General features: G+C 35.1%; 1 protein-coding gene across 1 annotated transcript in view; it reads left to right on the top strand.

Moving 5' to 3' along the window:
- Nucleotides 1-21539, top strand: part of KLHL1 (kelch like family member 1) — a 588984-nt gene that overhangs the window by 204602 nt on the left and 362843 nt on the right. Inside the window, exon 3 of the mRNA XM_001362179.4 lies at nucleotides 253-389. Within this exon, the coding sequence (XP_001362216.1) occupies nucleotides 253-389 (137 nt within the window). The remainder of the gene's footprint in view (nucleotides 1-252; nucleotides 390-21539) is intronic.

Genomic DNA, 21539 nt, shown 5'->3' with positions numbered 1-21539 from the left:
ATAGAGAAAAGGGGGAAAAATGAGGCAAAGAAACCATGTACTCCCTGTTATTTTTAATAGGTCAGTTGTAGCCACTCATCTCTAATGGTTCAAGTGTGCTCTCATTTGAAGGTAAGCCCTAATAATGGATGACTTTTTCATGTCCCTTCTACATCACCTGTTCTATATGACACTTTCTCATGTCAAAGAATGTATGGAAGGTTCAACTTAACTTGATGCTATATATATTTTATTTTGTTTTGATTTTTCTAGGCTTGTTCTCAGTTCTGTCTCTGACTACTTTGCTGCCATGTTTACAAGTGATGTTTGTGAAGCCAAGCAAGAAGAAATCAAAATGGAAGGCATAGATCCTAATGCTCTCTGGGACCTTGTACAGTTTGCATATACAGGTATTGTAAAGAGTACATTTATAATTTCCAATGACTGATGATGATTACCATTTTTCTTCTCTTTTTTCATTTACGGGTTTTATCTTCTAAATTAATATTTGGAAATAGTATTCTCGGAAATAGTATTCTCTTCCCTGACACATCATTACTTAAACCTTCCATTTTTATTAGCAGGGAGGGGCAAAAAAGAGAAGATTAATTTAACATAATAATGAGAGTGGGTCATTTTATGTATTGTCTTGTATATTGTCAAGTTATACAAATTATGTTTATTTTTCCACTCCCAGAGCAGAGAAAGAGGTTAATTTTTTTTTATTTTTTCTGCCTGGCAGTTCCATCTTTAAAGAAGTATTCTCACTAGTAAGTATCCTAATATTGCATCTTTCTAACAAAATTGATAGGTGACATTCCTGATTTTGTTGTTCAGTCGGGTCAGTTGTGTCCACCTCTTCATAGCCTTATTTGGGATTTTCTTGGCAATTTACCACAGTGGTTTGCCATTTCCTTCTCCAACTCATTTACAAATGAGGAAACTGAGTCAAATGGGGTTAAGTGACTTGCCCAGAGTCAGAGAACTGTGTCTGAGACTGAATTTGAAATTCATTTTTGCTTTAAAGGCTTTAGACCTTTCTGGAGATTAAATTGCCTTAGGATACTAATGATTTAGACTTTTGGCATCACTTTCTTCCCAAACAAGTACAAAGCAATCATGAGATGCTGTAGGGTGATGCTTGACTGGTGGAACACTGTGTAGCTGCCCTCAGTTATTGGCGTATTTACATGAATGGCTCAAGATTAGCTCCCTGGATTGATCAAAGCTCAGAGAAAGCTTTCCTTTATCTAGTAGTACTATGGCAAATGAAGCAATTACTGAGAGATAGTTTATTTTTTTAAAGGATGAATAAAAAGTAGCCTTGAAAGAGTAAGGGAAATTGAAGCATTTCTACAGGAGAAAATGAATCAGCCGTCAAAAATAGAAAAAGATAACTGCTCAAGAACATTTTGCTACATTTTAAGGTCAGAGGGGATACTGAGAAGCAAAAGAGCTCAAGTATGTCAAGATCCAAAAATTGCCCATTCACATAGAAGCAAAGAGGTCGATGGAAATTGGTCAGAGTGTTTTCAAAAGTATTGAGATGGAAGTCTCAGAAATGACAGTGCATGTTTTTATGCTATAAAACAGATGGCATATGGATGATTTCAAGTAGAAGCAAAAGAAAAGACATAATGGAAAGCATCTATATGCCCAGACCCAGTGGGGTCGAGATAGTTGTGATAAATATTAGGTATTTAAAAGTATTGACCAAATGCTAAGGGAAAGGATTTGTCTTTGGAAAAGGATTTTAGGAAGTAATAAGTAGGAGAACAACAATAAGATGTTCCCATCAACATTCTCATCCACACCACCAGCAGTGTAGCTCAGTAGCAGTTTGAGACAGCAGTATCTAAAGAAGAATTTAGAGACACCCAGGAGGCAAAGTACATGCTGAGGAAAGGCACTCCTGGATTCTACAGGAAAAGATAGAAAAAAGGAAGACAGGAAGAGACTATCAGTAGCTTCTGAGGTTCCTTCTAGGTAAATGCCCTACACTTCTCTTGGGGTGAAGCTACAATGTAAATTATTTCATGGTAATACTGCCCTTTGAAATTCTGATTAGTTGATTAACTTCCCAGAGGGAAGATGGGAACTAGACAAATTCCTTCCTCTGGTTTGAGTATATAGGACTCACAGGGAATAATAGATAATTGTATGAAGTTAAAAGAAAGAATAAAAATAAAAATAGAAGGTTGTCAAATGGGTTAGCAGTTATTTGTAGAACATTTAAAAAAGAAGAAGGGTTTGAACTACCAAACTATATATTTTGGAATAAGGTATATCTAAAGTTAATGACTTAATAAATCTGCATTACATATTACATATGCCACATATGTAATACATGTATATATTGTGATACATGTGAGCTATTATATATCATATATATACAACTATATATGAACAAAATATAAGAGAAGAGAGGTAGAATAATCCAAAGACATTAAAAGCATCAATTAAATTATTCCCAATATCAAAATGATTCACATAGTTTTTCTGTCCAATTTCTTCCTTAGAACAGAGTGGAGATCATGAAAATGATTATTTTACAAAAAGGAGATGAACTGAAAATTCCAATCCCCTGGTTGATGTCCTTCCCTTATAATTTTCCTCCAACTTTAAGGGATACAGCTTAACTAAATGATGAGTATTTATAATTCTTGTGTCAAACTGTCCATTGACCATGCTACAAGGGATGCTTTGCATGTTCCATTAGAGAGAATCACTGTGTGGAAGTTGGACTAGAAAGTATCATTAGCAAAAAAGAATCTTAAGACTTCTCTTGTTCAATGATGTTCATTGTTCTAAAGTCTCAGTTATAGTGTTTGGTTTCATAGGAAGAGATGTCTAGAATGTCATCCTTGGAGCAGCTTGAATCGTTTGTGTAACTTTGGATTGAGCCTTGAAGTGAATGCTTAGATAACTGATTACAGAGAGTGTCATGTAATCATGAGATTAGAGATTTAGAACTGGACAGGACCTTTACAGATCATATAATCCAACCTTCTCATTTTATATAGGAAGGAACTACTTCCACAGAGGAAGAATGATGTCCCTCAGATTAAAAGAAAACATGTAGATTAATATTTTATTGGATACATGAAAAAATTATAGTGTACTGAAGTTGTGGGCTTTCCACCTTTCAGCCTCTGAGTTCTTCGCTCACAGTTTCTTCTCATGCCACCATCCAATATAGGTTCCATTTCTGTGATACTTACCCTTTTTCTGTATTTAGTGTGCTCAGTGAGTATTTGGTAGGGGATGGAATTATGTACCCCAATGTAAATAAGGCTTCAAATAAATTCTTTTTTTTTTTCATTACTATGATTTGTTCTAAGGTGAATACATTTTTGGTCATAGTTTTCAAAAAAGAACCCTCTTTTCATTTCATTGTTACTGAATAGTGCATGTTCTACATTGCTGAAGGTTAATATGCTGCTTTTGTTTATACATTTCAGGATGTCAGTGCTTGCCAAAATGTTGATTATTGTATTGTAAAAAAGAAATATTGCTCTTTTAAAAAGGAGCTATGGGGTTCATTTTTTCTTTTAAAGTTGCCTTCAGGCTGACAGCAAATTACGTTCTGATTTATCTCTTACATAGTTCCTAGTATCCTGACATCCCCTAAAAATGTTCTGTGCTCATTGATGTGTAAGCAAATAGAGTCCTAACAAATACAGGAGGTGGAATTACAGGGTTACTAGCAAAGTGTCAGGTTCTGTAGCGAATTGATAAGGACAAGGTTTAAATAAAAGAAGCTGTCCATCTAGCAGTGGTATTAAGGAGAAGGGTAGAAAATTAAACTGCCAAATGGCAAACCTTTAATCATAGTGAGTGTTAGCTTTCCTTTGAGAAACCTTTTCCTGGCACTGAAGTTAATTAAAACTTTGGTATATACTAAGGGTGCCTAAAAGAAATATCTTATGCTTACTGCCAAATACATGAATAAAATAAATACTAACATAAACTGTATGGAATTTTTAATGTTCTGTTTAAAATTTTATTTAAGGCATTTAATACAAATCATTTTGCTGAGATTTACTACAAATTTTACAACTAAAGTTAATAAAGAAGTTTTTATTATGACTGAGGCAAAATTATAGTTTTATTAGACCCACCAGTTTAATTTGAGTGGGATAAATTATGCAAAAACATTAGCAAAATGTTAGTTTTAAACTTGGAGTTTTCTCTAGACTGCAAGGTGCTCTTTTTCAATTAAGGAATTAGATGGAAAAGTCCCCAGGATCACAGGAACTTGTTACATTTATGGCAGAAATTACTTCACTGAAATTAACAGCATAGACTGTCTGTATGCCAAAAGGAATTCTGATTTCAATGTACAAAACACAATTGAACTACCCAGAGACAACAAAAAGCATTCGTTGCTTGATTTTTCACCCTCCAATTAGTTGAGATAGCACTGGGTAGAAACAGCCAGAAGGCTTGAGAGAGATCAATTGCACCTAGTTTTAGACTTTGTAAGATGTGACTTTAAAGAAAAAATAAAAAAAGATAGGCACTGAGAGATCACTTCTACATGTGGTTAATATGTTCTGAGTTCCTGTGGAGTTTATAGAACTACTGTACTTGGTTATCTAAGAGGTAAGAGATGAGGAAGCCTGGTTGAATGTACATTATTGCCCGTGGACTTGGGCCAACAGTATTTCATACTTTGGATAAGCCCAAACAGTTCATCTTGAGGAACCAGGACATTTCTCAGATGCTGGAGAACTGAACTTTTCAAGCCATGACACAACCAACTCCCTCACCTGCCAAAAGAGAGCTTGTCCCTGGCTATCATTTTCCACCAATTTCAAAGCCACTTCTTCCCTGATAGTCTTTGCTCTAAGTTCATCTCCACCTAAATTTATGTTGAACTCTTTGTATCTTGATCTTGTACTCATTGATTAGGTGTTATCCTGTATTATAGTTGTTTGTGAACATGCTATAACTCAAAAGTTTTATAAGCCCACATTCTAAGGAGAATCAGGAAAATTTTCCTCTGGGTCAGATTTTTATCTGGAATATGAAGGAAGCCAGGAGACAGAGATGAAGGGGAAGGGAATTAGACGAACAGGCATTTGAGATCAGGAGGAAGTATGCTCCAGGAATGAGCAATTGCCAGTAAAAATACAGTTTTCCCCAATTTATAAATGATCAAAAATATGAACCACTTTTGAATGAAGATGTTAAAGTTATATGTAACTGTATGAAAATTGCACTAAATCATTATTGATTTTGAAAAATGCAAATCAAAATTACTCAAATTCCACTTATTATATTGGCTAACATGGTCAAAGGGCAAAATGACAAATGTTGTAGGAGGTGAGAAAAATAGAGGCACTAATACACTGTTGTTGGAACTGTGAACTGATCCAAACATTTTGGAGAACAAGTTGGAATTATGTATAAAAAGTTATAAAACTGTGTATATCTTTGGACCCAGAAATTCCATTTTTAGATTTATTTTCTAAGGAAATCAGGGAAAAGAATTTATAAATTCTAAAGTGTTTATATCATCTCTCTTTTTGGTGGTAAAGAACTGGATATTGAAGTGATGCCCATCAGTTAGACAATGACTAAGCAAGTTGTGGCATATGATTGTGATGGAATACTCCTGAATTATAAGAAATGAGGAATAGGTTAACTAAAAACAAAGCAAAACATAGAAAGACCTACATGAATTTATGAAGAGTAAAATGTACAGAACCAAGAGAACCTTAAAAAAGCAACACGGGTATTGTTTAAAGAATGACATGTATGTCTTCCTCTAGAGGAAGAATGGATAAATAAAAATAAGCAATATGTATATTGTTTTATATATATTTATATATGTATATATTTTATATTCATTTCTATAATTATATTTATTTTATTATATTAAATATATACATATATACACATATATCTTTCAGTCATATGATGCCTTCTAATCTAGGGAAAGAACAAAAGGATTGAATTACCTGGATATTTTAACGTAAAGAATAAATAATTTTTTTTTAAAGAAAGGAAAATGCAGAATTGGGAAATGAAGTGATTTATTTGAGAAATAGAAAGAAGCCAGTGTCATTGGAACACAGAGTACATGTAAGGAATAAGGTGTAAAAACATGGGGGAAGAAAAGGGAGGATCATGATTCAAAGGACTTTAAATACTAAGGTTTTAATTTTTTAGTTGATCTTAGAAGTACAGTGAGGTGAGTTAGTGGTTAGAGTGTTGTACCTGGTGTCAGGAATACCTAGGTTCAAATCTGACTTCAGACTCTTATTAGGCAGTGTAGGCAAATCACTTGATCCTGTTGTCCTCAGTTTTGTCTACCATAAAATGATCTGAAGGAGGAAATGGCAAACCACTGTAGTACCTTTTCCAAGAAAACCCCAAATAGAGTCACAAAGAGTCTGACATGACTGACTGGCAACAAGAAGAGATAGGGAGCTCCTGGAATTTATTGAATAAGGCAATGGAGGTGGGGGATGAATGACATAATCATTTGTTGACTTGATAATTTATGAAATTATGAACTAGAGTCACATATGGTTCTTGCTGGCAAAAGCTCATAAACATCAGCGAGAAGTGGGGCTGCAATCACACTTTAATGAGGCACACAGCATGAGGTTGGGAGGGAGGTAGAGGCAGGCAGTATCAGAGGGAGGCAGAGGGTGTCCCTCCCATAACTGGGGATTAAAGTTGGAAGTACCAGGTAGTATGGATATGATGGAGATGGAAGAGTGCTAGGGAAGGAGCCCCAGAGGGGGAGTTCTGGGTCTCAATTTTATAAGGTTTGGGTGGGGGAACAGAATAAGGATTAGTTCATTAACTTATCCAAGTCATCTCAAAGTTGTCCCTGAGACTGTAAAGTTTACAAGTCCACATCATATTAAAATTATCAGCATCTTTTGGTATACTGAGGATATCTGAAACTCTTTTGAGATTTGCATATCATAGAATCAAATACCTTTAGCACAAAGTCTAGATATCTTCCCCCGATTCCATACATATTCCAAGAATGTGATTTTTGGTTAATATATGATACAATTTGTAAATTATGCTCCTCTGGTCTTTGGAGTGGTTTGGATAAGATTTCCAGGTTCCTCTTTGCAGTCTTATTTCCTGCTATTGCTCCCTTGTATTGGTTACTTACAAACTTGCTATAAGAAGGCAGAAAGACAAAGGGGTCCCTTTGTCCCTTAATTGGCAGGACCAGAATAAAGATACAATTTTAATATACCTTTGCTTCAGGAAAATCAAGGTCATGATTCCTAAGCATGACGTTCCCAAAAGCTCTCTCCTGGGCTCTCTTCTCTTCTCTCTCTATTATTTACCTTGGTACTCTAATCAGCTTTAATTATCCAACCAAGACCTCTCACCTAAACTCAAGACAAGTACAAGAGGAGGTATTATTATCCTTCCAGTCCACCTAGTTTCACAACAAAGTCATAACCTTTGAACCCCATTTCTCTAATGCCTACAATTTTTACCTTTGTGTCATCTCTTGCTTATGTTTTCCTTCTCTCTTCTGATACTGCCACTACCCTGGAGAAGGTCTCACACCTGTACAGCGACAATCACCTTTTGGCTGGTCTCCTGGAAGGTTCATATAGCTTAGCCATCATCAGTGTCAATGTTGAAGCCCCATAGTATAAGGGCAGGAGTTAAGAGAAGAAAGACTAGGAGCTGAGAAATGAACTGATTGAGGAAAGAGAGAATATCCTGGAAGTCAATTGACAACAGCTTCGAGAATTTTGATGGGGTGGTAAATATGAATTGAGTAAACCTCAAAGCTGGAAATACTACTGAGTAAATGGGGGAGTGGGAGTGGAAGAACATGGAAGTAGCAATGGGGAACATGGAGTATTCCTACTGGCTCACCTGGACTTGTAAATTGGGAGGACTAAAAATATAATCCCTTTTGGAAAGGGCAGCCAGAGACACTGGGTCATCCCGAGGAAGCCAGATCTCCCTGAGAGCCAGAAGAAGAGAGGCTTAATAAAGAAAAAGACTCAAGATTAAATCAGGTTTGTTGCCAAAAAGCAAGCATTCCAGAGCAAGGTGGGAAGTGGTGGAAAGATTTAGAATGGGCTGTTAGGTAGTGGAGTGGATTGAGGGAAATGGAAATAAAGAATCATGGCAGTTGAGAGTTCAGAATCCCTAGCATAGGGAAGGAATAATCAGAAGGGAGTTAGTCATTGATGAATGAGTTCAGGTAATATTTCAAGGGCTTGAACCTCAGGGAGGAGGCTCAGGGCTTAGGCAGCTCAGGTAAGGAAATTAGTTGGACTTATGTTGCGCATCAATTTAGAAGAAAATAATCGTTTTACCAGAATGAGGTCAATTCAAAAGAAAAAGGGATTAGGGAGAAAAGCCTTTTGAAACTCATTGCCTATCACTGTTTACCTAACTTTAGTAGCAACAACACATCCACTGGTATTGCCTGGCAATGCAGAGTCTATGGTCCATCTTGCCATAGAGTTTAATACCAAAACCATAAAGACCAAACACTCATAAATATTGCGAAGAAGAAAGAACAGAACTACTGACCAATATAAAATAAAATACAATTACATCCATAAAATGTAAGGCATGGAGGTAATGGCACAATTATATTCGATAGGTTTCAATCACTTGTCCATGGTCTGGCCATGTTTCAAACAGAGCACATTAAAATTGCCAACAGAACCAGTGAAGATAAGAGGGATATAAACTTGAGGACTATAATGTGGATTAAATGGCTCTTAAATTCTTTTTTTTCCCCCTCTGCCCAGTTCCTTTTTAGTAACCATTTGTATCCACATTGAGTCATGAACATGGGTCTCCTGATTATTCAGTCTAAATTAACCTTATTTTGCATTCTAGTGTCCTCCCTGACTATAATATTAATTTAATTTAAATTTAATTTTAACATTGAATACATGCCTAAGGCACTGTACTAAGTGCTTTACAAATATTATCTCACTTGCTCCTAATAGCAAATCCTTGAGTCAGGAGCTATCGTTATCCCCATTTTATAGCAGAGGAAACCGAGGCATACAAAGAATAAGTACCTTACCCAGAGTCACATAGTCAGTAAGTATCTGAGGCTGGCTTTGAACTCAGGATTTCCTGACTTCCAGCACATTCACTATTCACTGTGCTACCTCACTGCCTACAAAGAAGTTCAAAAGAGAATTAATTATAAACACTTCTCTCACCTTCAGTTTTGTTAGATTATTCTATTCTAATAACCTCTAAGGTTTTATAAAAGTTCCCATAACCATTCGCCACTGTTAGGATGATTTCATCTTTCTTGAGTTGTTTTCACTTAAGTGTTCACACTGAACAAAATCCCATGTGTAAAGCTGACAATCCTTGGATAATCTAGATAGCAGGGATAAGATCTTTAACTCTGATTTATTTAGAGAGAAGTACTTTGATTAATTCAACTCTTCATATGAGCCTAGTGCCTTCCTAGTCACAACAAATACCATAATTCTATTCTTTAACCTTGAAGACAGAATTGAAGCTCAAATGGAATGAAAGAGCATCCTGGCATACTGATATACCCCAGCTTCCCAGGATTAATATATACTCCTGACTTGCCATTCATTTATATCACCATTAAAGTTATAGTTGTTTTCCTCCAAATCTATAAATCAAAAATGGGAGGAGGAGGGGAGTTGCCCTGTATTGATATTTGGAATTTTGTCTTTAACTAGACATTTGCTCCCTGCCAGATTATTTGACAGGATTCATGCAAAATGCAGCTTTATTTGGCTATATTAAGCACCTTCCTTTGCCATGAGAATCTTTATGCCACCTTTTGAAATATCATATCTTTTTAATTCTGGAAATTGAGGTCAACTTCTATATGAAAACTTATTTATTTTTGAGTATCTGCTTAATGATAAAAAGTGATTGTGCTTCCATGGTATACTGAAAGCACAGAGTGGTGGAAATTCAATTCACAAAAGTCACAAGTTGGAATATTTATGTAGCAAGTGGATTGACTAAGGGAAGGTAGGACATTAATTAAGGCAGGGCATTGGGAAGGCAGAGGACAAGAAGGAGACAGGTTGACTCAGAGGTCTGGTATTAGTAGCTAAAGGTTCAAAGCAAACCCAAAACTTTGGGGCAGCCAGAGACAAAGAGATATGCTTCACTAGGTTAGAGAGGATGTTGGTGAGGTGCAGCAAACCCAAATTTGGAGAACTCCTTGGGGGGAAAATAAATATTCTAAATTGATCTAAGAGATTTTTATGCTTAGAACCTCAGACTGATTCAACTGGCTCCAATTTCAGTGCATCAACACATCGATGAATTCATTAATGTGGTTATTTCTTTCACTGATGCAGGTTGACAACCACTAACAGGCTTAGGATATGGTCTTCTTGAATTTATTTGACAAAAGAAAAAAAATAGCTACCTGACAAACTCTTTCTATATAGACATATAAATATTTCCATATGAATTATATTATACTTATTATAATATCTTTTTATGAATATAATGCCTATATATAAAATAGTGTTCATGTGAAGTTATATATTTACTAAATGTATGAAATAAGCATTACAAAATGATAAAATACATACTATACACAAAAATGAATTGCTAGATATATATATATTTATGTATATATATGTATATATTTGTGAGTGCATTCATAAACAGAGGAGAATAATTACTTTAGCTACAGAAGTTCTTGAAATCCATCTACTAGACAATATACTAACACTACTCATGGCTCAAGTGAAGTAGCTAGGTAGTACTGTGGATACAAGGCTGGCCTGAAGTCAAGAAGACTTGAGTTCAAATTTGACTTCAGAAACTTATGAGCTACATATAATCCTGGAACCCTGGAAAAGTCACTTAACCTTCATTTCCTCAACTCTTATATTGGAATAAAAATAATACCTACACTTCAAGGTTGTTGTAAGGATCAAATGAGAAAGTATTTGTAAAAAAAGTGCTTATTTATGTAAAGCCTTGTTCCCTTTCCTTATCCGTTTAGAGGTTAAATTTAATAACAACTACTAGACAAGCTACTTTCTTCTCCCCTGAAGAATAATATGATGTAGATCCCAAGAGAAACAAAAAAAATGCTGTGATTATTTCAAATAAGAGAGAGATTACATCTGATTGTGGAAATCTGGGAAGGCTTCATGGAGTAGGTAATTTTAGTGCATAAAGGATGGTCAGTATTTTAATTGGTAATTGAAAAGTCAAATCATATTTGCAGTTAACACATTGTATAGGAAAATTAGTGGTGAATATATCTTCTGTTCCAACTGCCATCAGATATTAGTGTCTTGAAAATTAAATCTTTAGTACATGAGGGACAACATATCCCTGAGGAAAGGAAGTAAAGATAAAAAAAATGAAGACTTGCTTAGAAACATAATTCAATGAAGATCATTAAGAGCTTCAGTTTAATAGCAGACTTGATATTAATTCTCTAGTAAATTCATAATTGATACATATTTTTGTCATTTTGTAATTAAGAAACAAGAAGAAATTGAGTTAAATATATTGAGTTGACCTCTTTAAAAGAAGAAAAGATATGATGAAACTCATTTGTATGTTTTCTGTGAACTGTTTTGCTTATACTGAACACAATGAGGTGATGATATGAAGCTTCATTTGAATAATCTGAGTTTCAAAGTAAAATCATTCAATCAGCAAATACTTTTCAGTGTCTTTTTTATAAGTTACTATCTAATGTTCTAATTAGTTACTATTTAACATACAAGGGATCTAAGACTTGTAAGACCGAAGACTGTAATAGAATTAGGGAAATAGGACAGATCTTAATTAATAACACAAGCAGTGCATGGTTATTTACCAGTTAGTGATATGAATCATAAATGTTGTGAGTTATCAGATAAAAGAATTGTGAGCTTAAGGATAGTATTAGAGCAGGACCTTGAAAATTTTGAATTGACAGGAGGTAGAATAAAGTCATTCCCAGACAAACAGAACTCTTAGCCCCATTTCTTAACAGATAAGAGAAGATACATATGGCTATAACTGATATATATATATATATATATATATATATATATATATCTACATATATATGTTTGTATCAGATGTATATTATATATATGCATATAAACATGTTTGTGTGTATATAAAATAAAATGAGGAAGTAATGTAACTTATACCCTAAATAAAATATCTTAGGTTCATGGGGTGCCTCCTAGTAGTACAATAGAAGTCTTTAGCTTCCATTTCTCCAAATCTAATTTATAGGGACCCATTTTCTTCTATGAGGCATTGTATTTCCTTTATAGAGAATTATGTTCCTGTTTAAGATTACATATTTCCTTTTTTTGTGGATCTGTTTTCAATGAATTTTTGCTCTAAGCTGTTGGCTTTTTATATGATTTTTTCTATATATAATTATCTTATTTTTTGATTCTCTTAAAGCTCATCTAAGAGTGCATTTTGGGGCTGACATCCATACACATTTGCTTTTGAGAGTTTTCCCATTTCTGTTTTGGAATTGCTGACTTCTTCTGAATTTTTCATTTTGGTCTTCCCTTTTGTTGAAATAGCTTTCTAGAGTCAGGCCTTTTCTTTCCCTTTTACACATTTTGATGGACTTTTCTCTTGACCTTTCCTATATGTTAAGGCTCAGCCCCACTTCTGGGGTGGAGGGAGTACTATACCAGCCCCTGGCGCTAAGAGCTATAACATTGTTCCTTATTGTTCCTTACACTGAGGGTTCTTCTGAATGTGCTTAAACCAGAGTCACTTCTCAAGGTCCTTAGCTATTAGCTCCTATTGCTCTCTCTCTCTCTCTCTCTCTCTCTCTCTCTCTCTCTCTCTCTCTCTCTCCTCTCTCTCTCTTCTTCTCTTTCCTCTCTCTCTCTCTCCTCTCTCTCTATCTCTATCTATCTCTCTCTCTCTCTCTCTCTCTCTCTCTCTCTCTTCTCTTTCCTCTCTCTCTCTCTCTCTCTCCTCTCTCTCTCTCTCTCTCTCTCTCTCTCTCTCTCCTCTCTCTCTCTCTCTCTCTCTCTCTCTCTCTCTCTCTTCTCTCCTCTCTCTCTCTCTCTCTCTCTCTCTCTCTCTCTCTCTCTCTCTCTCTCTCTCTCTCTCCCCTAATGAAATAGATCCTTCCCACTGCCCCTCTGCTTTTTCTTTGGTTGAAACCCAACTTCACTCTGTCTTCTGTTGGTTGCATCCCATGAAAGTTTGTTTTGAAACTTTTTCTTTTCTTTAGTGGTTGTTTGGAGGTAAGTTTGGGTGACTGGAACACTCTTCACTCTCTTGGCTCCTGATTCTACAATGACCATTATAAAAATCATCATAAAGGAGAGGCAATTAATTGACATAATACATAAAGCTCTGAGCCTGGAGTCAGAAAAACTTGAGTTCAAATGTGGCCTCATATACTTACTCTATGACTTTGGCCAAGTCAATTCTATTTGCCTCAATTTCCTCAGTTGTAAAATGGGGATGTTATTAACACTTCTCTCATAACTGTTGAGTGTAAAAATGGACTTGAATCCAGAACTTCAATCCCCAGAAGTCTTTGCTACACTTCCCCAAAATGCTTTGTAATCTCACTGAATTCTCACCTGGGCTGAGAGCAAATCATTATTTAAAGGGTCTCCGCCCACGGCAGGGTCTCTTCTCTTCCTGTCTCCACTAGCAAACAGACGTGTCTCATGATGTGAGTGAAATTTGGGTGGGCCTCATGGCCCACCTAGCATGTGCTTCTCTTGCTTGTATTTTCTTTAACCCTTGACTTTTAATAAACCTCTAAAAATATCCTACTCCTTGCAGAGAGAAACTAATTTCTACCTGCCTCAGCTTCCCCGCCAAATTTTAATCTTTACATGAGATAATATTTTTAAAGCACTTAGCACAGTACCTGGTACATAGTAGGTACAACTCAAATGCTATCTATCATTAGTGATTTATCATCATTATCACTTTCAATAGCCATTTATAGTTTACAAAATACTTTCCTTTTCCTACAGAGGTAGGTATTGCCAAGCATTATCATTTTATGGTATAGGAAACTAAGGCTCAGATATTTTGAACAATTGGCCCATGGTTGCAAAATATAAAATGTTTGAGCTGAGATTTAAATGTTTTCATAATCTTATTCCAGTTTTCCTTCTCTTCTACCTTGATGCCCCCCAGATTATCTTTGACTCAAAGAGTAAACATTTTGGAGTTGCATATTTGTTTCAAATCAAAGAAAATTGCATAAAGAATTCTGCAAGATTAAATGGCTAGTCTAACCTAGACAAAATGGCAGCTAATTCACAGTGAGATAGTTCCCATAAGGTAGGATGGCAGGTTGAGAAATGTTTCAGGCTCAGAGTGTTCAATGTAATATCAAGTATAATAGTCTGGGCTGAAAAAAGGGTTTGCTGAAGGTTTCAGGAAAACTCCTGAGAACACATGCCTGAATGATTGGTTGGCCTGGGGCAAAGCATGTTTTCAAAAAAGCCCGAGACATATGCTTTCTTTATGTCTTACTCTGCTAAATATATGGTCAACACTTCAGTTGACCAAAGTACCATTTCTAAACTAAAGAAAATCAAATCATATGATTGTTTTGTTTAAGATTTTCTTATATTTCAAACAAATGCGTTCACCCAAGACCCTTAACATCCACATGAAATAGAAGCTTTGGGGGTGGGAGATTTTTTTTATTACTTATTGTATTTACTGTTGCCCTTAAGTAGAAACTTTACCTTTTGAAGATATACAGGAAAATATTTAGATCATTCAAAAATATTAGGATTGTTGATTTACTGAATGAATGAATTAATGGATATAGCATTTATTAAGAACTTGTTATATGCCAGACACTATTTTAAAACCTGAGGATATGAGTACAAAAACAAAGTCAGCTCCTCCTCCCTTAAAGAGCTTTTATCTCAATTAGGAAAGGCAACAACATACACAGGGAATTGGTGTTAAGTTATATATATGGTGAGTGACATCAGAGAGGAATAGATTGACATATTCCTTTCATAAGCCATACCAGATTTTATTTCGCTATAATTTTAGAATTTAAGGGTTCCTGTTTATGTGTGTGACAACAAAGTGACTCTTTGTTGAAGATGAGTGGGAAATAGGATGTAATGGCTGGTGGCTGCCTGAAAAATTAGACCCCTGAGATACTCACCGAACAAGACAGTTGGGCTTCTGGTTAGAAGTTCCAAAAATAAAAGGGTTAAAACACTCATTCATGGAACAGAATAGAAATATTCCTTGGTTAAGAATGATGTTAATGTTTATGTTCTATCCTGTACTTTTATTATATGCTTTGTCTTTTTAACCCATTGATATGAATTCCTCTAATCTTGAATATTTCAATTAATTTCCAGTGAGTTTCTGTTTGTGTATGTACTCATCGAAAGGTCAAGTAAATTTTTATTCTCATCAATAACAGGTCTTTTTCAAAGTGTGCTGACATTTCATTTGATTTTTGCATGGCCTTTAGTATTTTGTATAAATGTGGGCAGAGCCAATTTTCCAATGGCAAAAAATGTATGTGACATTAAAATGTAAATTTCCATCACCTCATTATTCCAATGACTGTTTTACTCTTTAATGGTTTCCAAGAGTTTAGTGTTGCAAAGTTTGTTATTGAGTAGTTGTTTTTCAATCATGGACAATTCTTCATGACCCCATTTTGGAGTGTTCTTGGCAAAGATAATTGTGATAGTTATCCATTTCTTTCTCCAAAATAATTTTACAAATGAGGAAACTAAGGCAAAGAGAATTAAGTGACTTGCCTAAGGTTACACAGCTATCTCTCTCCTGAACCACCTAGCTGTAGAATTTGTTCTAAAATCTCAGTTTTATTTCATTTAATCTCAACTTAATTTTCCCCTTCATATTGGAGAGATATTCTTCATAAGTCCCCATAACACATACATTTCCTCTATCTTATAATAGAGAATCTACTGATGGGGAGTGGGGAAATACTTTAGTCTTTAAAATAGATTATATTACCTAAATAAGTCTGTATGAGTACATGAGTATATTCTTTTATCCTTTGGGATGGTAATGGACTTTGGAAGGAAAGGTGGTTCTTATACCTTCTGGAGAGGAGAAATACTCTCTTTCTACCCACTCCTTTCTTTTTCTACTTCCTTTGGCCAGTGAAAATGCCAGTATTGTTGTCGTTGTCATGACTCCAGTGACAAGTCCTTGGTGTTTTGTTTTTTGCAAAGATACTGGAGTCATCTGGTGTTTTCTTCTCCAATGAGCCCCATTTTATAGATGTGTAACTGAGGCAAATAGAAGTTGTGACTTACCTAGGGTCACAGAACTGGTAGGTATCTGAGGCAGGTTGTGAACTGAGATCTTCCTGTCTCTAAGCCTGTCACTCTATCCACTGTACCACCTACCTGCCCTTAATATTAGCATACTAACTGGCATTTACAGGATTCTATTTCTCCCCTCCCTCGCAGTAGCCTTTTTCACTTTTCCTCTATTTTAGGAGGAGAATCAGGTAAAATGAATTGATGGAGTAAAAATGATAGAAATTAAGAAGTTACAAGATTTTAAAAAAATTATATTGTGGCAGTAACACAGTAAACTCATGAGGGAACAACAACAATAACAAAAAGATATATAGTCTTGAAATGCCAAATGAAAAAATTTAGAACCATTTAACAATTTAGTAAGATATCCTTAGGTAAATTCTGAAACAAACCATGGGTTTAGTATAGTATCATTCCAGATATGATTGGTGGTGTTATCTATAACATACCTTGAAATTAAAAGGAGAAATATGTCACATAAACATAAATTATTCCCATTGAGTGGTACATGTACTGTAGAATACTCTCAGTAACTCTGCTAACATTTTTTAACACTTCTAAACTTGCAATATCAAAAGAGAAAATACATTCCTATCTATTCATTCATGCATGTGCTCCAAAGCAACATATTTATTTCACACTTTTCAAATGATATAGGCAAATAGAAATATCTCATGCAAATAAGCTCATGAAACATTATCAAAAAGAATTTTTTAAAAGTCCTTCATACAGTATCCTATAACCAGATGAAGTAGAAAACAACCCAAAAATCATCTTACTTAAGAGGAAAAAAAGATGAAGAGTTATTCTCCTTTAAACACCAAGGGAAATAAAGATATAAGCAAATAGAAGATATGTCCAATGGAGTCTTTTCCCAATGGAGTTTAGGAAAGTTTCAATTGTATATTCAGCAAAACTTTTTAACTAATTTTTCCTCCATTAGAAATAAGTAAACATTGTAGGAGGACAAAACAGTTAGAAACTATATAAAAGGATTTTGCATCAGTATTTCTAATTTTTAAATGGTGAAAAAATACTGAATTTCATTTTTATTCATGATCAAACAATTTCAAATTATATCTATCCCCAGAACAAGATCGTTTAATTTCTTTGGTTCAGGGAATGCTTATTGATAGTAGTCTCTTTGCTAATGAATATGGGCAACTCTTGTGTTTCTTACACTTTCTTAGAGTGGTTAAATGAATTAACAAGTCACATAGCTAATATAGGTGAGAAGTGAGACTCAAACCCACATCATCCTGATACTGAGGACAACTCTCTCTTTACAGTATTCTTCCAGGCTATGTCTCAACCAAGACACATAGGTGAGAAAATAAATAGGTGCTAGTTACCTGGGGTGACTGTTATGTGTTCCAAAGAACTTGGCTCCTGGTGACAAATCTTCTAGAGCAGAAATAACTATCTCAGTCAAGGCTCAAGAAACAGAGAGATCTACTTCCTTATGAGAGGAAAAATCACTAGAGAATTTTTGGGTTGTTGTTTTTCCTTGCCTGAGGATAGACTTCTGTCTTTTTTTTTTTTGCAGAAAAAAAAAATTGCACACTATAAACTAAGGGAAGAATGGTAGAGCCCATTCTTCAAATGAGGAATAGAGAGGTTGTGACAGTTATGTATGTGGCACCTACCAGCACTCACAGCTTCTTAAAAGTGAATTCTCTACCAAATTTCAACCCCAGGGGATGTTGGGGTATAAATAATTACCAATGTGAGGTCCTATTAATGGAAGGAGAGGTTTTTTTCACTGAAAATAAACACTGAAACCTATAAAGATTTTAGAAAGAATCATATTATGATGGTTCAGCAGAGGAGAGCCCAAAGAGTGTGACACACTCTCAAATCTCTATTAAGTCCAACATTACATAGAACTGAAACAAGGAGATGAGGAAAAGCTGCTGTACTTGGTAGTTAGGCAATTTCTAGGAAAAAGGGGAGCTTTCAAGGTTTCTTGAGATGAATAAGGGCAGTGAGTATAAACATACATTATAATTTGAGTGAAGCCAAAACATAAACTTTTGAGGAACCTAAGACTTGAGTAGACTAAGTACTCGGGCTTAGCTAATTCCTCATGACCTACTTTTTTGAGATAAACAGTTTCTAGTCACATAAATCTATGTTTAAACAATATCAATAAGGACTAAAGGTTTTTTCCCTACAGGTTGGGATAGATGGTTAATAGTCCTGGAAACTGCAATATGAATAGGAAGGAAATTGTCTAGAAAAAGCAAGCTTGCAACAATTTGCAAAGACCCCAAACTTAAATTTATTCTTCCCTCATACCTGAACAAAGGAGAGAAGAACCTGGGATTTCAGGATCATGGCATTTACTGTCCTTGAGACTCTTGTAGTAATAGGAGTAGCCCCTACATAATCAAATAGCAACTTCCCCCATCCAGTGTCTGCTCTGTGTAAATAATAAGAGAAAGAAGTCCTATGAAAGTGAGTAGACTTTGGTACAGAGAAAAAATTGGCCAAGGGCAAAATTCTCTAATTTAATTAATTTTTACTCAACTCCTCAAGATATGGGAAAATACTATTTCTTACTCAATTTAATTTTAAAACCATTTTATTTAATTTCAGGAATTGGCTTAATATTATTTTCTATTGTTTCATTAAAAAAGATAAAATATTCATCTGCTTAATAGGTGTGTGGAGTGGAATTCTAGGGAGGCTCATACCCCCAGAAATCACTCTAATGACCAGACAGGAGACTTGATAAGATGCTGGTAGAGAAAAGCTTCTTTATTTGGGGGAAACAGTTGATAGGAGGGAGGTGGGTAGGGGAGAAAAGGGGATTCTGCCCACATAAGCAGCTTATTTGGGACAAAAAATGTCCTCTCTTCTTCTAGGTACAATCACAGACTTTTATATTAATCCCAATACCAGGTTATCCTCCTCCCCTCTGTCCAATCCCACAGAAGGGGGTGGTGGGGAGGAGCTGTGATATTCACTGTCTTGAACACATCATTTTCAGCATTACTTAACCCTAAAGACCCATTTGATAAAAAAAAAAAAAAACTATGACTATTATAGGATTTTTAGGCTGGGACCAAAATGGTACTTTTGAAACTCTTTTTTTTTTTTTAACCCTTACCTTCTGTCTTGGAGCCAATACTGTGTATTGGCTCCAAGGCAGAAGAGTGGTAAAGGCTAGGCAATGGGGGTCAAGTGACTTGCCCAGGGTCACACAGTTGGGAAGTGTCTGAGTCCAGATTTGAACTTGGACTTCCCATCTCTAGGCCTGACTCTCAATCCACTGAGCCACCCAGCTGCCCCCCACTTTTGAAACTCTTGTTCCTTCTTATCTTGCAGATGAGTTTCTTCCCAGGGTACAGATAAATTCTTCTCAAGGTTTTTGAAAAAGGTCAAGAAAACTAAAATTTTTATGGGTAGGGGGGCAGTTTTAGTCTAAGGAATAGTAATACTAAGGGGTTTTGAAAATTGGGGTAACAACAAGCCAAATACTACTCTGAGAATTCCACACTGAATCTCATCCTAAACAATGGATTAAACAGATTTTTGACTAACAGGAAAATATTGATGATCATAATAATAAATAATAAAAGCTACTAATAATTTACATAGTACCTCAAGGTTTTCATGGTGCTTTGCAAATATCACATTTTATCCTCATAACTTTTGTAGGTAGATGTTATTATTTTCCCTAATCTACAAGAAACTGTAGTAGATGAGTGATTTGTCTCTAGACACATACAGCTAGTAAATATTTGCTTTCATATTTGAACTTGCATCTATCCTGATTGTTATCTTTTGTGCCTAACTTTGAGTCTAGCACTTTTGTACAATTTAAAAATAGGAAATGTACAAATTCACATTATGCCCTAATATTTTAGTTCTCTTCCATTTGCTATATTTGGGTTAATTATGGTCAAAGATGAAGAGTTCTTCAGAAATCCCATAGTCCTATCTCTTCATTTTATAGCTGAGAAAACTGAGACCTAAAGAAGTTATTAAACTCCCCGAAAATGAATGTAGAATATATTTCCCCATTAATCCTTGTTAACATTTGTGTGTAATATTAATATTATTATTAACATTAGTGTGTTATAATGTTAATATATATGATTATGTAAAAATAACCATTTAGATGGTACAGTGAATAGAGCATTATCCTTCAATCCAGAAATAATTTAATTCAAATTCTGCTTTGGGCATTTACTATGTAAATGTGGGCAAGTCACATCTAGTGTTTGTCTTCCTTTTCTCTTTTGCAAAACAGGAATAACAACAAAAACAATAATAATAGTAATAGTAATAATATTTACCTTTTAGTTGTTTGGAGGATTGCAGTTGAATTTTTTAGGATTTCAAGAGAGTCAGTACTTAACATTCTAACTTCTCAAGATCATATGGAATCAATTAAGAGAAGCAAAAAACCTTTTATTCTAGCTAGCTGGGGTAGATACCAAAGATGGAAGGCATCTACAGTGAGCCTCGTCTAAGAGATTCCTTATATATAAATTTTAAGGCAGTAATAATGAGCTAGCATTATTTAATATATCATTGTGTGAAACAAAGAAAGATGGTTATTCATAATGCACAGGTTTACATGTGCACACACAAATACTCAAAAAGAATAGTATAGTTATGGAAGAAAAATGTATATTTTTAGTTACAAGAGATAGAAAATGAAGGAATCATCTGAATATAGGCAGACTTACTAAATCAAAGAAATGTGCCCATCAAGCCAGACAAGGAAGCGAAATGTCCCAGGACTCTGGAATAATCTTCTACCTTCAGCAGGGAAGTCTTTCTGTGGCTCTAAGAGGCATAAAGGCAATATTTTAGGACGCTAGCAGCTGTACCTTGTCTTACAGTTCATTAAGAGTCATTTATAGCAAAATGACTGATACAGAAAAAATTGGTGTCAGCAATGAAGTGGGACTCTTTCAATAGACAGGAAGGTCTATGTGTTTGACAAAGATTTTGGGGAAATTCATTGTACATTAACAATAGAATTGATAAGAGACATGCTTAAGGCAAGGTTGGCAAGGATGCTCACTGGAAACTGTCAACTTCTAGAATCTTGCTGAAATCAATGGACCTGGTAGCAAGTACAATAGATAAAGTACCAGGATATAGTGGAGTTTAAATCCAACAACAGATAACTTACTAGTTGTATGACCCTGGGCAAGTCACTTAAACCCTATTTTTCAGTTTCTTCATCTATAAAGTGAAGATAACAACATCTACTCCCACAGGTTGATATGAGGATCAATTAAGATAATGTTAATGTGCTTAATA

This window comes from Monodelphis domestica, chromosome 8 (genome assembly GCF_027887165.1).
Source record: "Monodelphis domestica isolate mMonDom1 chromosome 8, mMonDom1.pri, whole genome shotgun sequence".
In the NCBI taxonomy this organism is placed as follows: Eukaryota; Metazoa; Chordata; class Mammalia; order Didelphimorphia; family Didelphidae; genus Monodelphis; species Monodelphis domestica.
This window is presented reverse-complemented; position numbering and strand designations above follow the sequence as displayed.